The following is a 14341-nucleotide window of genomic DNA, read 5'->3' as shown; positions in this document are numbered from 1 at the left end:
TGGAGTCTCTGTCCCTTGTCCACCTTCAATCACTGTTTCTCTCAGATTACAGTGACTCGAGGGTGAACTCCATCTTTATGTCTCCTAAACTGGGTTCGAAGGTGAGGTTATAAGACACCGACGCTCTTCCGTCCCCTGAGCTCTCCCATGGTGAACTGAAGAAGTACACTCCTTGCTTCCTGTGACGACTCCACTCACAGGCACCCTACATTGAAGGAGAGATTGCATAAGGATTCATTTTGAAATTATGAGTCATTTCCCCTTGCTGAAAATAAAGTCTAAATTCTGAAATAACAAAAACAATCTATTTAGTTAAGCGAGAATTCAGTTCAATTTATTGTCATTAAAAACAATGTGCAGGCACATGTTAAAAATTAAATGAGAGAATATGGTAGCGAGAATATGGTAGCCTTGAAAGTTAAGGGAAAAAAAAGAAGCTTGTGATCAAGCAGTTTAAATCTCAAGCCTGCACACAAAAATCTGGATTGTTGAGGATTTTTTTTATTTTTATTTTTTTTTAATGCTTGAAGAACGAGTATTTAACCCCCCATAGCAAAGTCAAAAACCCAACTTCTCCAGTTGGGTAGTTGGGTTACACAGGGCAGGACCAACGTATCAACATAATGATGCGAGTGTGATGCGGGATGTTGGTGAAAAAACAGAAAACTTGCTTAACTGATAGGCTGCTAGATGGATTGATAGAATAAGAAAATTTAAATCTGTCGTGTTAAGAGAAACCACATTATTGATGTTTAGGACAGTTGCTGCTGTGATACCTGTCCATTGACTGGTCCCGTCAGACCCATGCTGACACTGATGTCTTCGGTCAGCTGGTACTCCATCCATAGTGCAACGCCATGACAATTGCCACTCCTTTGAAGGGGCACAAAATTAAACATCTGAACTTTCTACAGAAGTAGTTTGTTGTGGTTTGTGTGTTACTTGTGTTGATATTTTCAAGCATATTTTAGGATAAAACATTTCAATACATCGCCGATTTCACACATGAAAATTCAAGGGAAAGGTTCTCCACCTTAAGAAGGGAAGCAAGCCCCGACTGCTGATTGGCTGTTGAGGGACACACTGTGTGAAGTCGAAATTCATGACAGCTTTAGCTTGGGTCAAAGCCCTGCAGGGGTACTCCCACAGAGGGTGGGGCTCTGGCTCAAGAGCCTCACGGAAATCCAGGGATCGCTGAAAGGAAAAACGGGAGGACAAATTGAGTGAAAAGGAAATAAGAATTGGAGATTGAGCAGCAGAAAGGGTAGTACTTTAAGAGGGGTGGGCATGGTATTTTTTTTTAACATTTTATTAATAATACGGCTCAGGCCTCAGCAGCTGGAATATATTTGATTTAAAAAAATTGTCTTCTATCATGGAGTGTTTTGCCCTTGCTTCTGTTGTTTGAGCATCATGTTTTTGCTACACAACAGCAAGTAAAAGAGAGATTATGAATGTCATATTTAATCACTGAAAAAAGAAAATGATCCCATAGATGATTTACCTGGACCATCTCATCCATGGGTTGGACATCAAAGCCTTCACATGTTCCACATGGTGCTCGTATCCGCCACAGATCCTAAGGCAGACATGCGGTCAAAATGAGAGTAAAACAATAAGGTTTTCCATTAACCAATAAAGTAAAATTTTCTTCTTTATTTCAATTGCTTCAAGGATTATGAGTTTTAGTTCCCTTTATTTGTTTCAAGAATTTGTTGAAGAATTTTAAGGATTTTTTAATCCCCTATCCCCCATGTAGAGCCTGCTGTGAAAATAGCATATAAACCTCTCTAAAGCCAAGGAAAGAAAACCCTGAATATAAGCTCCTACAGGTAACGGAGCGAGCAGTGCATGTATCTGATCTTTCCACATCGGACCAAAACAGCAATTGAAGGCATTTTAATATTAAGAAAAAAAACGAGTGGAAGTCTCCTGCTGCCCTTCTTAAACTTGTTAAGTGTCAGAATAAAAAAGCTCACCTCAAATCAAAATAATTTAAATATGTGAGGGCATTATGAAAGTAATCTTCAACTGGGTCTGTAATAGTCTCACTTGAAATTCCACCGCCACCATATGAAGGGTGGCCGAGTGAGGCATTATGGTTGCGCTGGGCTGCAGCAGGTTGACCAGGGCTGTTCGACAATACCAAAAGAAGAGCGAGTGCCAGGGCAATAGGCTGGAGCTGAAGAAGGGTTCACCCATCAGGACTGAGATCTGCAGGCCAAATGCCATATATATTGTTAGGTAACCCATACATACGTATGTTATCACTGATATAACCAAACATTTTATTAACTTGATAAACCTTGATTGTTTGATTACACACACACACACACACACACACACACACACACACACACAAAATTGTGTATGTGCGTTCCAAAGATAGCTTTGGCTTACTCCAAAAGTACCTGTTCTCCTCCCAAGTCATTGCAAGTCAGCTGGTCAGGCCTGATTTCCAGAAGTTGAACATGTCCTTTCATGGAGTTTGCCTCTAACACCTGCATAACACAGCACATAATATTAGCACTAAATCAGAATCAGCCATCCTTGTGATTAGTGAGTAGTTTTAATGTTTTTCTTATTAACTTATTCATTGATTTCAACTAATTAAGGTTTGCTATGATTCAATCATTTTATGATTGTTTCACACAGAGACTATTATAAAAATGGTTTCCAATAAAAAATGTTGTCGTTGGTGGTGTCAGTGTTGGTGTTGTTGTAGTTAGCCTTTTAAACAATACATGTTTTTCACATGGATGTGTACGACAAAGTACATATACTACCCACAATTTACTTGGCACTTAAATGCAAAACTTGATCGATAGAAGACTTTGCACTTTGTCTGCATTCTCTTATAACTGAACAAGCTAAGTTGGAACAGATTCATTTACCTCTTCAATAACCTGCTTAGACATTCTGGAATTCTCCAAACTGAAAACCTGAAAGGACAGATATGGGCAGAACTTATTGATGCTGTCATGGAAAAAAATAACCAACATACATATCAGTCTGAAGATTTAATGTGGAAAACAGACATGTAACACAGCAACATGGTCAAAGTGGGATACCTTTTTGGCTCCGAGCATATGAGCAAAGACAGGCAGCAGGCTTCCATCACTGACCCCTAGACACACACTGTCTGCCTTCAAAACCTACAATTGACAGAGTTGTAACCATGATGAACCACAGTCATCAGGCTGAAACAATTAATCAACCAACTTAAATAATTCAAATACTCAAACTCCTTGAATCAAACGTGTTGCTTCAAAGCTTTGTTTAATCTCTTGACCATGTAGGGCAGCCAAGTGCTCAGACGATCATAACTGTTGCGCAGAGATGACACGACAGATTATTAGAGTCGAGAAAATGGAGGAAAGCAAATATGAGCAAAAAGAAGAGACAGGAGCCAAAAAATGACAGGAAAATATCCAAAGTTGGGGTCTATTTTCAACTAAAACATAAAGTGCAGTAAAGGTTGGTTCTTGTTGTTCTGTAAATTGCTCTATGGTTCTTGTTGTTCTGGAAGTTGCTCTATTTCAATTAATATTTTTAATTTAATTTGTTTGTAATAAAACAGGGACAACATAAGAACATGGAGCAGAAATAAAGCATCACTAAGAAAGGGATATTATATTATATTATATACATTTGTACATACTGTACTGTACATTGTACATATACTGGTACGCTCTGTCATGTCCATCTACCTCAGGCATGTATATAAGTAACCTGCTAACATCTATTTCAGCATCTCTGATATATTCTCTGCACCACTGCACCTTATCACCTCTTATTTCACCTGTATGTAGTCAATTCTTGTGTATATAGTATCTGAAGATTGTTGTGTTGGAGTGTTGTTATTCTATGTTAAGTACACTGAGAGAACCATGAAACCAGAGTCAAATTCCATGTTTGTGCAAACTTAGATTCTAATATTATTTTAAAATGGGCAAAAGGGTGACGAGAATGTAAATTGTAGGCCAGAGTGAATCTTATGTTATATTACCGCTATTAAGTAAAACACTTGAAAATACTTTTTTTCTTATCTAATTACTCAATTAATCATCAGAAAAATCTGTAGAACACTCAATTATTGAAATAATCAATAGTAATGTCACAGTAAGTCCCAACCCCGGCTACCTACCCCCATGTCCTTTTACTTACACTACGTAATGCACTGACGTAGGTCTCTGTGCGATGACTGTCGTTGAGCTCCCCAAAGCGTGGCCGTGTCCACACTAGGTGGGCCTGGCAGGTGCAACATGGCCGACAAGGTAAGGCCTCGGTCTCTGTGCCCTGTTTGCTGAAAGGACCAATATCCAGACTATCACAAGCTGATGGTAAACACACAGTGGACATACAAGGGCAAGTTCTTTCACATGCTGTTATACTGCTAAACACACTTTATGTCTAACATTTCTTGGCAATTTGGAAAGATCTCTGAGACAAGAATTAGACACTAGGACTGCTCACTCCTCCTATTTATAAACTTATGATCCTTAAGATTCACATGCAAACAAATGAAAACTTTTTGACACTTTCTACCACACTGCCGTATTTAAGACAACAGGCAATCCACGACGATCCAAATCATGCAGGTTTTTGTAGCTGCACATTATGACAGTTATGGTTAGGCAGGACTTGCCCTTGAAAAATTATGCAGTTCGTAGGGTTTTACATCTTTAACCAGAGCAGCCAAATGTGGGGGAAAAAAGCATGTAGATGAGAGTTTAAAAAAGTGAAGCTATGGCTCGCAAGCAGATATGGCAAAACAAGCTCATAAAAGATAGACAAGACAGCAGATAGAACATCAATAGCCAACACCTCAATTCAACCATGTTTTTCTTTGCTTGATGGGGAAGAGGGTGTTGATGTAACAGCACTGGAGACTCCATTTCATTTGAATCCCAGACATTCAAGAATGAATGTCTGGGATTTGGAGGACTCAATTACCAAATATCAAGATATCGAGTTCAGTCGGTCACACAAAACTAAAAATATTGAGTAATGTAATTTGAGTGGCAGATTACTGCAGTATTTTTGCCCCCTTTTTCTCCCCAATTGTACCTGGCCAATTACCCCACTCTTCCGAGCCATCCCGGTCACTGCCCCACCCCCTCCGCTGATCCGAGGAGGGCTGCAGACTACAGCATGCCTCCTCTGATACAAGTGGAGTTGCTAGCTGCTTTTTTTCACCTGACAGTGACGAGTTCCACCAGGGGGACGTAAGATGTGGGAGGATCATGCTATTCCCCCTCCCCCCCAAGCAGGCGCCCCAACCGACCAGAGGAGGCGCTAGTGCAGTGACCAGGACACATACCCACATCTGGCTTCCCACCCGCAGACACTGCCAATTGTGTCTGTAGGGACGCTCGACCAAGCCAGAGGTAACACGGGGATTCGAACTGGCGTTCCTCGTGTTGGTAGGCAACGGAATAGACCGCTACGCTACTAGTATTTCTAAATTTGTAGAGAAATCTTTTTTTTAAGCTGGTGTACCTGTCTGCCCCAAGACTGTACCAAAGGCTGTAGTCGTCATGGCAGACTGTCAGACTTAGCTCCTCTCCCTCTGCCACCCTTTTCTCAGCAGGCAGGAAGTAGACACTCTGCATCCAATGGTCACGCCACTGAAAAGAGAACAGTGAATTGTAAACTGCGTGCAGTAGAGACCTAAAGGTTAAAGTTGTCCTGTATCTGAAATGGGTTCATTGCATCTAAGATGGAGTAGACTTGAATCCTGAGAAAAACTAGAAATTTTCTTTATATAAATTTATTTCTGATTTTTCCCTTTTTTCTCCCAATTTAGTGGCCAATCGATCCCTATTTTAATTCAAACACCCACCCTCGCACTGTATGCGTTCGCCAACTGCATCTCTCCGGCCGGCAGTCTCGAAGGAGACCGCCTCGCCACTTTCGTGACAAGGCGACTCCAAGCCGAACCACTGTTTTTCCGACACACACAGAGACGCATTCACGTGACGAACACAAGCCGACTCCGCCCCCCTCCCGAAGACAGCGTTGCCAATGATCGCTGCTTCGTCGAGTCCGGCCATAGTCGGATCTGACGAGACCGGGGCGCGAACCCCTGTCCCCAGTGGGCAACTGCATCGACACAGAGCCGATGCTTAGACCGCTACACCACCGCGGACTTTTTTTTATATAAATTTATTTCTGATTTTTCCCTTTTTTCTCCCAATAGAAATTTTTTTTAAGTACTATGTGCAACCATTATGATTAATAATTGCCCTCCTTCAACTATTGTTCACTTTGCCATAAAACCAAAATGGCTTCCCTGGAGGTCGATAATTGATCAAATGTAGAAGACTCACGGGAGCCATTTTGGGTTCTGGGTAGGTCCAGTTCGGAGCCATGCTGCAGACGATACTTCCGCTGGGGTCCATGTCGATGTCCCACCAGGAAAGGACCACCTGGGCCTGCCCGCTGAACTGAGCCAAGAAATGAGAAGAGTGGGTTTGGTGGGCGCTGCTCACCGGCTTACTGAAGTCCACACTGGCAGAGGAAAGGGAAAAAGCAGATATGGTTAGAAAGAAAGGGAGGAAAACAGAGATGTAGCTAAGCAGTATTAGGAGAAAAGGAAGGGAAAAAAAAATCACACGAGAATGGAAATTTGTGAAATAGTGATAAAAGTTTTCTTGTTTATCTTATGAGACAATCCCTTTGTTGGTTCCCACCTGAACATGGTACAGACGGGGCCAATGGGAGTGAAGTTGTGAGGGGGAACCTGACTCAGCTGTATATCACAGACGGAGTGGGCTCCCGCACAGAGGTCAACTGCAGGTGGAGGTACCAGCCTGGCCCCCTCCACCTCGATGTGCTGCAGTTTGGCCCAGCTCCATAGCAGCTCCGATTCCACCAGCTGGGCATACACTATGGCCCGGTGGGGCACTGCCTCGCAGCCCTCCTGTTGGGGTGGGTGGGGTAGGCGATTTAAGGCAGAAAATAGGGGGAAAACAAAACACTGGTAAAAGAGGTGATTCCGTGTATGGGATTGAATTTGCAAGTATGCGAGAAAGAGACAGAATGAGTGAGAATGAAAGAGATTCATACAACACAACCACTGACTGTCATGTAATTTCAGTGATACACAAGTAAAAGAGATACACACACGAATGTTTTTAAGCACCAAAACACATATCATCACATAAAGACATGAATTGCACCTCTTTTTTGCTGTTTTTAGAAATACTGGTAGAGAAACACACCTGGACCAGATTCTGGTGGGCGTGTTCATAGCTGGGTAGAGCTCCCTCTCCTATCAGTTCAGTATCAAACAGTTCTGTGACAAGGATGTTGGCTCTCATTTGCATGTCTCCATCTGTAATCATTTAGGAATACGGCTTGGTACATGATCAACTTTAACATTTTATTTAAAGTTACCAATATGGCTGTCACTGATGACCATTCTTCTGACATTTAATTGACTTAATCGAATAGTAAAAAAAATACTTTTAAGAGTTTTATTTAATAGCAACAATGTAATGTAAGATTCACTTTGGCCAAGAATTTACACTCTTGTTCCCCCCATTAGCTGTAAAGCGATATTTCCCTCCTTGTGATATCCTTTTTTATTTCTGGTCCATGTTCTCATGTTTTCCCCATTTTACCATGTTTCAATTTAATGTGACCTTGAGTGTACAGAAAGAAACCAATCAAATAAAATTGTACATATATAGGTGGGAGGCTTTTATTGAGGTTCTGCAGCATGGACACTGGGCTACTGAAGTAAGCAAGTTCATCCTTGCAATGCTTCTAAGACCACTACATTTTCCCTTGTTTTAGCTGAAAATTGGCCCAATCTTTGGACATTTTCTGTCTTTTCTTGGCCTGTTCTTTTTGTTCATCTTTGCTTTACTACATTTTCTTGACTCAAATAATCCACTAAGTCATCTACATGCAACAGTAATGATCGTCTGACCGCTTCGCTGTCCTGCATGGTCCATCTCCATGTCCAGGCATGTTTAGACATATGAAACGAGGCAAACAAAGTAAATTGTAATCGAGGATTTTTTGTAATCAATTACTTGTGACAGCCCTAATTACCAACTGTTTTTGCCAGCACCAGAGTGTGTGAATAGCTTTTAGGGACTGTCTGCCCTCTTACTGATGGTACATCTGAAAATTATGAATGATTTTGGTGCACATGCAACGCTCATTGAATTTTCTCTGTAGTTTTTTGAGACATTAGAGATGAAATGGGGGGGTTAACATGAATCCCATATCTATTTTCAATAAGAAAACAAAAATCCCAACAATGTTTATATGGTGCAGCTGCCTGTGTGTGTGTGTGTGTGTGTGTGTGTGTGTGTGTGTTTATTCTCTCAGACCTGGCCCTACAGTGACTTCAGTAGAGTGTTTGTTTATTATCTTGATCTTATCTGAGAAGCCATTCTTCTCTACAATACACTGAGCTGCATCAGCCATGGGCTTGAACACCTGCAAACAGAAAAAACACAGTGACCACCTCTGAAGCTTCTCACTGTCTATTTAGTAACTGGTTTGCATTTTGAGTACGTTTGCATCAAACAATTGGAATTTTAATAAGAGTAAACACAACAAAAACTAGAAGCGCACTCAGTAGAGTGCAGATCCCCACCAGGCATATCTCTCCTTCTCCAATGTGCGGACATGGCGACAAACCACCCCTTTTTCACCTATCAGGAGAAGTGAAAATACGGAGGCACTGCCTGCGTATTCCCCCCCTCTTGACTGCTAGGATTTAGGGGGAAAACCAGCTGAGGAGATGGCACTAAATTGCGATGTAAAACAGGTTTTTCAAAGGTTTCGCATCACCGCAACCAAGAGAGGTCCTTGATCATACAGTCCTAACTGCACAAAAATTATTAGGCTGACAGAACCTGTATGTGAGATTAGCAGCGGACTAGGGGTTCCACAAGTGCATAATTCTACAACTCAAATACTCTTTTCCTGAAAAACTTGAGTAGTTGTGGTGGTGGTGGGGGGGGGCATGGGGGAGGTGTTTTGCAATCAATTAAAAGACCATGCGACTATGATGGAGTTGGTCTCAACACAGAGCAAAGCATAAAATTAATGATTGATAGGAAGATAAGACTTGGTCTTGCCTTACGCAATGGTGAGGTATGGATGATACCAATGATATTTTAACATCATTGTCCCCAACATTCTACAGTAGCCCAAGATAGAAAGTTCAGTCAACAAAGTGGGTTTTTTCACTATGTGTTCTTATTAGGTATAGATATAGTGGCTGTTTTTTTTTTTTGTAAATTCGGTGTCTGCTGTCGCCATCCTTCCTCTCGTTTACCAAGGGCTCTAACTGGAAACTGAGCGCGTGCGGACCGTAAACTGAGTGCGTGTGAGGTGATCAAATAGATACACACACACACACACACACACACAGACAGACAGAAAAACCATTTTCCTGCCATTATAAGACTTTTGTGCAATGCCCAAGTCGATTAAACAGGAAATATGGAAATAACAAAAGTTCTTAATATGCAGCACTCAAGCTAAAAAAATCTAGTTAAGAAAAACGTTTTGCCTTGTATAACCAAAGTGAAAGCTGTGTCCGCATTCTTGGCACAAAGTCAAACACGTTTTCGGTGGGTGTTGGACTCCGCCAAGGTTGTCCCTTGTTTCTGATTCTGTTTGTGATATTCATTGACAGGAGCTCAAGGTGCAGCCAAGGTGAGGAGTGTGTCCGTTTTGGGAACCTCAGAATTGCATCTCTGCTCTTCGCAGATGATGTGTTTTGTTGGCTTCATCAGAACGCGACCTCCAGCATGCACTGGGGTGGTTTGCAGCTGAGTGTGAAATGGCTGGGATGACGTCTGGAGTGCCCTACTTAGCTTGCTGCCACCACGACCCAACCCTGGAAAAGCGGCTGAAGATGAGATGAGATGAGATGAAAAACGTTTTGCCTGTCAATCTATGGATGCACAACAGCCTTATAGGCGGACACGGTTGACTCAGAGCAGGCTGCGACAGAGAGCAGCACTGGTCAAGTGAGCTAGAGAGTGAATGAAGAGATGGAGCGACAACAGCGAGAACAAACGTTTTTCGAAGGTTTTTAAATCGCCGCAACCACAAGAGGTTCTTCATCATTCAGTCAGTCATAATTGTGCACAAAAATGTTTAGGCCGACTAGTCCAGTAGTTTCCCCGAGATTAGCCGCGGACACACACACACGCGTGTGACCAGACGCATAATCCCCCCCAGCCTGGCGGGGATAACAAAAATTTATCCACTGACAAACAGGCAATAATTGACTATTCAAGTGTAGATAATGCAATACATAAACACTAATATGCTATTTATCATTATTGTTTTTTTTCCTGTTCAAAAGCATATCCTTTTATAGGCAGTATAAACTTTATAATTTCAGACATAGCCTCTCTTTTACCCCCCAAGGCCCAATCTAATCAAGTCTTAGTTGTAACCAAGCCTGATGATGTTCATACTAATTAGCCATTCATTATTTTTTTTAAATTATTCTGATAATTAGATTAGTTTTTTAGCCCAGGACAGAAATATCTGAGAAAAAAAAAGATGTCCGATTGGCATCATTTGTCCCTGAACTAAAATCACAGCTGCCACTCTGCATGTGCCTTCTATTTGGGTTGGATTACTGAAAACTCCAGTACATAAGAAGAAGAGCTTTACCTCTACGGCATAGCAAAAGTCAGCCCCAGCAGTAAGAGCCATCATGGAGAGCAGGCCTGTACCCGTTCCAATGTCCAGAACAATTACTTTCTCACCCCGTGCCTTGACTCTGGCCACAGCAGCTCGGATACCCTGGTAATACTTCTCATTCTGGAAAAGAGAAACACAGCTACGTGGATCATGGAACAGTACAGGACGGCTGAAAATCAGCAGCTCTGCAATGAATGCTGTTCAGTTGGATGCTTCCTTTCATGCAGTTACAGCAAACTTTGCATGTTGTCAAAAAGACAATGGTTTCCATTCTATTTAACTATGCAGCAGGAGAGGATAGATAAAATGCAGCAACACCCACCCTATCATGATCATGCAACATATCCGCATAACAAGACCTGTAAGACAAACAAACTTTAATTAAGTTTTGATATAAACAGAACGTCTAGGTTTGGTGTTTTTGATGCAAGACCTGTGTACATCATTGCTGAAACTGACGATGATGACGTCAATGTCTATGCCAACGATGCGTTTCAGTTTATCAGCCAAAACATAAAGTAAATTGTAATATTATATATACAGTGCATCCGGAAAGTATTCACACCCCTTCACTTTCCCCACATTTTGTTATGTTACAGACTTATTCCAAAATGGATTAAATTCCTTTTTTTTCTCATCAATCTACATACAATACCCCATAATGACCAAGCAAAAAAGGTTTTGTAGAAATTTTTGCAAATTTATTAAACATAAAAAACTGAAATATTGCATGTACATAAGTATTCACACCCTTTACTCAGTACTTGGTTGAGGCACCATTGGCAGCGATTACAGCCTCAAGTCTTCTTGGGTATGAAGCTACAAGCTTGGCACACTTATATTTGGGGTATTTCTCCCATTCTTCTCTACAGATCCTCTCGAGCTCTCTAAGGTTAGATGGGGAGCGTCGCTGCACAGGTATTTTCAGGTCTTTCCAGAGATGTTCAATGGGATTCAAGTCTGGGCTCTGGCTGGGCCACTCAAGGACATTCACAGACTTGTCCTGAAGCCACTCCTTCGTTGTCTTGGCTGTGTGCTTAGGGTCATTGTCATGTTGAAAGGTAAACCTTCGCCCCAGTCTGACGTCCTGAGTGCTCTGGAGCAGGTTTTCATCAAGGATCTCTCTGTACTTTGCTCCATTCATCTTTCCCTCGATCCTGACTAGTCTCCCAGTTCCTGCCGCTGAAAAACATCCCCACAGCATGATGCTGCCACCACCATGCTTCGCTGTAGGGATGGTATTAGCAAGGTGATGAGAGGTGCCTGGTTTCCTCCAGACGTGACGTTTGGCATTCAGGCCAAGGAGTTCAATCTTGGTTTCATCAGACCAGAGAATCTTGTTTCTCATGGTCTGAGAGTCCTTTAGGTGCTTTCTGGCAAACTCCAAGCGGGCTGTCATGTGCCTTTTACTGAGCAGAGGCTTCCATCTGGCCAATCTACCATAAAGGCCTGATAGGTAGAGTGCTGCAGAGATGGTTGTCCTTCTGGGAGGTTCTCCCATCTCCACAGAAGAACGCTGGAGCTCTGTCAGAGTGACCATCGGGTTCTTGGTCACCTCCCTGACCAAGGCCCTTCTCCCCCGATTGCTCCGTTTGCCTGGGCGGCCAGCTCTAGGAAGAGTCCTGGTGAATCCAAACTTCTTTCATTTACGAATGATGGAGACCACTGTGCTCTTCGGAACCTTCAAAGTTGTAGAAATTTGTTTGTACCCTTCCACAGATCTGTGCCTCGATACAATCCTGTCTCGGAGGTCCACAGACAATTCCTTTGACTTCATGGCTTGGTTTCTGCTCTGACATGCAGTGTCAACAGTGAGACCTTAAATAGACAGGTGTGTGCCTTTCCAAATCATGTTCAATCAATTGACTTTACTACAGGTGGACTCCAATCAAGATGTAGAAACATCTCAAGGATGATCAGTGGAAACAGGATGAACCTGAGCTCAATGCTGAGTGTCATAGCAAAGGGTGTGAATACTTATGTACATGCAATATTTCAGTTTTTTATTTTCAATAAATTTGCAAAAATTTCTACAAAACCTTTTTCACTTTGTCCTTATGGGGTATTGTGTGTAGATTGATGAGGGGAAAAAATGAATTTAATCCATTTTGGAATAAGGCTGTAACATAACAAAATGTGGGGAAAGTGAAGGGGTGCGAATACTTTCCGGATGCACTGTATATATACTTAGCACAAAAAGTAAGGAAATTTGTGTTTGGTAGATTATTTCTTTGTTGTAACAATGCTTTTAGGCACCAAATCTTATACCGTTTGGGAAGCCTGTTTATTTCCCTTTTAAATGGCGCCACATTTGTAAGGGACATACATGCATTTGTGGGATGAGCAGCAGAGCTGAGTATGTGGGTTGCGCCCATTAAAAATTTGTCAAATCTTCTCTGCCACTGCCGAACAGCTTATTTTGCTGTTGCTATTGACTTGTTTTGAGCTTCTGGTAACCCAGGTGCTGACAATCAGGTGCCTGATATAAGATTTATTGCCAAGAAGCATTGTTACAACAAAGAAATAATCTACCAAACACACAATTCCTTACTTTTTGTGCTAAGTTAAAAGAAACACTCAACGGTAGGGAAAGTGCTCAACAAACAAGGAGCAAAATAATCCAGCGAGTCAAGTAAATTCTTTATGAGACGGTACAAGCCTGTTTCATGCCATAAGGCATCACCGTGGATTTTATACAATATATATAAACAATTAAAATATGTATGATTTATGGTTTATGCCGGTTAAATAATGTATGAGAACAGAAAAACCGTGTTGGACAGTGGTGCTAGCCATGGTGCTTGCATAGTTCAGTTACATGCCTGGCAATCTCTTGGTGAAAGTCGTATTCCTCCCCCTCCTCCACCCAGTCCAAAGCACCCGTGGTAGGGTTCGCTCGTCCACAGAAGGTCTTCATTTCCACAAAAATGTTCTCTGAAGAATGGTGAAATGCTGACTGAGGTTGATAAACGGTGCAACAGCATTGCCGTACACGGGGTAGACACTTTTCCGGAAACGTCACAAATCGCATTGGTCATGTGACCAGTGCGTCGTTTTAACCCTCCGCTGTCTCTTCGGAAGTGCTGCTGGGACGTCATTACGGAATAAACGTCTATATTTTCCCAAATGTCCGAAAACAAAAAGTTCTTGTTTTGCTACTAATATTAATACAGGACACATCCTAACTATCTATGGGAATTTTAACTAAACTCTGAAATGGCAGCCATTTACTTACGCATGCAATAAGGTTAAAATACACAGGTTATTTATTTATTCATTTCTATCGGTTAATTTAATAGCCATGGAATTATGGCTATAACACATTTAAGTAATAAAGAGGAGTTAAATGTCTATACATTCTGTAAATCCCAACTAAAACTTAATCGGGGATGTGAAAAACGTCATATCATCAAATTCTCTTCACATCTGCACCTATTAGAAAATGCCTTGCTGCTATATTTTTAAGAGCGACGGCGAGTACTCGAGAGACACTCTTGTCTGCCGGGAGAAATTTGTCTGCTAGCCGACATTTGGACCATAAATTGGGCTTAAGTCTCCTAAAATATGACTCCTAAATAACGTATTCTTAAATTGGGACATTTCTGCTGAAATTAAAATCCTATCTGCTATAATGATAGGATACTTTTTA

General features: G+C 41.7%; 1 protein-coding gene across 1 annotated transcript; it reads right to left on the bottom strand.

Annotated features, from left to right (window-relative positions):
* Positions 1–34: 34 nt before the first annotated feature.
* Positions 35–13702, bottom strand: prmt7 (protein arginine methyltransferase 7). The gene is made up of 17 exons (XM_056281746.1): positions 13515–13702; positions 11015–11051; positions 10663–10812; positions 8349–8457; positions 7227–7339; positions 6696–6925; positions 6333–6513; positions 5503–5630; positions 4168–4306; positions 3072–3155; positions 2895–2942; positions 2412–2501; positions 2053–2214; positions 1505–1579; positions 1034–1194; positions 777–873; positions 35–205 (listed from the first exon to the last, which is right to left on the bottom strand). Exons 1-17 carry the CDS (start codon positions 13607–13609, stop codon positions 47–49), a joined length of 2058 nt encoding a protein of 685 aa, XP_056137721.1. The 5' UTR covers positions 13610–13702; the 3' UTR covers positions 35–46.
* Between the last annotated feature and the right edge of the window lie 639 nt (positions 13703–14341).

This window comes from Lampris incognitus, chromosome 6 (assembly GCF_029633865.1).
Source record: "Lampris incognitus isolate fLamInc1 chromosome 6, fLamInc1.hap2, whole genome shotgun sequence".
NCBI lineage: Eukaryota > Metazoa > Chordata > Actinopteri > Lampriformes > Lampridae > Lampris > Lampris incognitus.
Note: the sequence above shows the minus strand (reverse complement) of the source record. Positions and strands in the feature narration are given on the sequence as shown.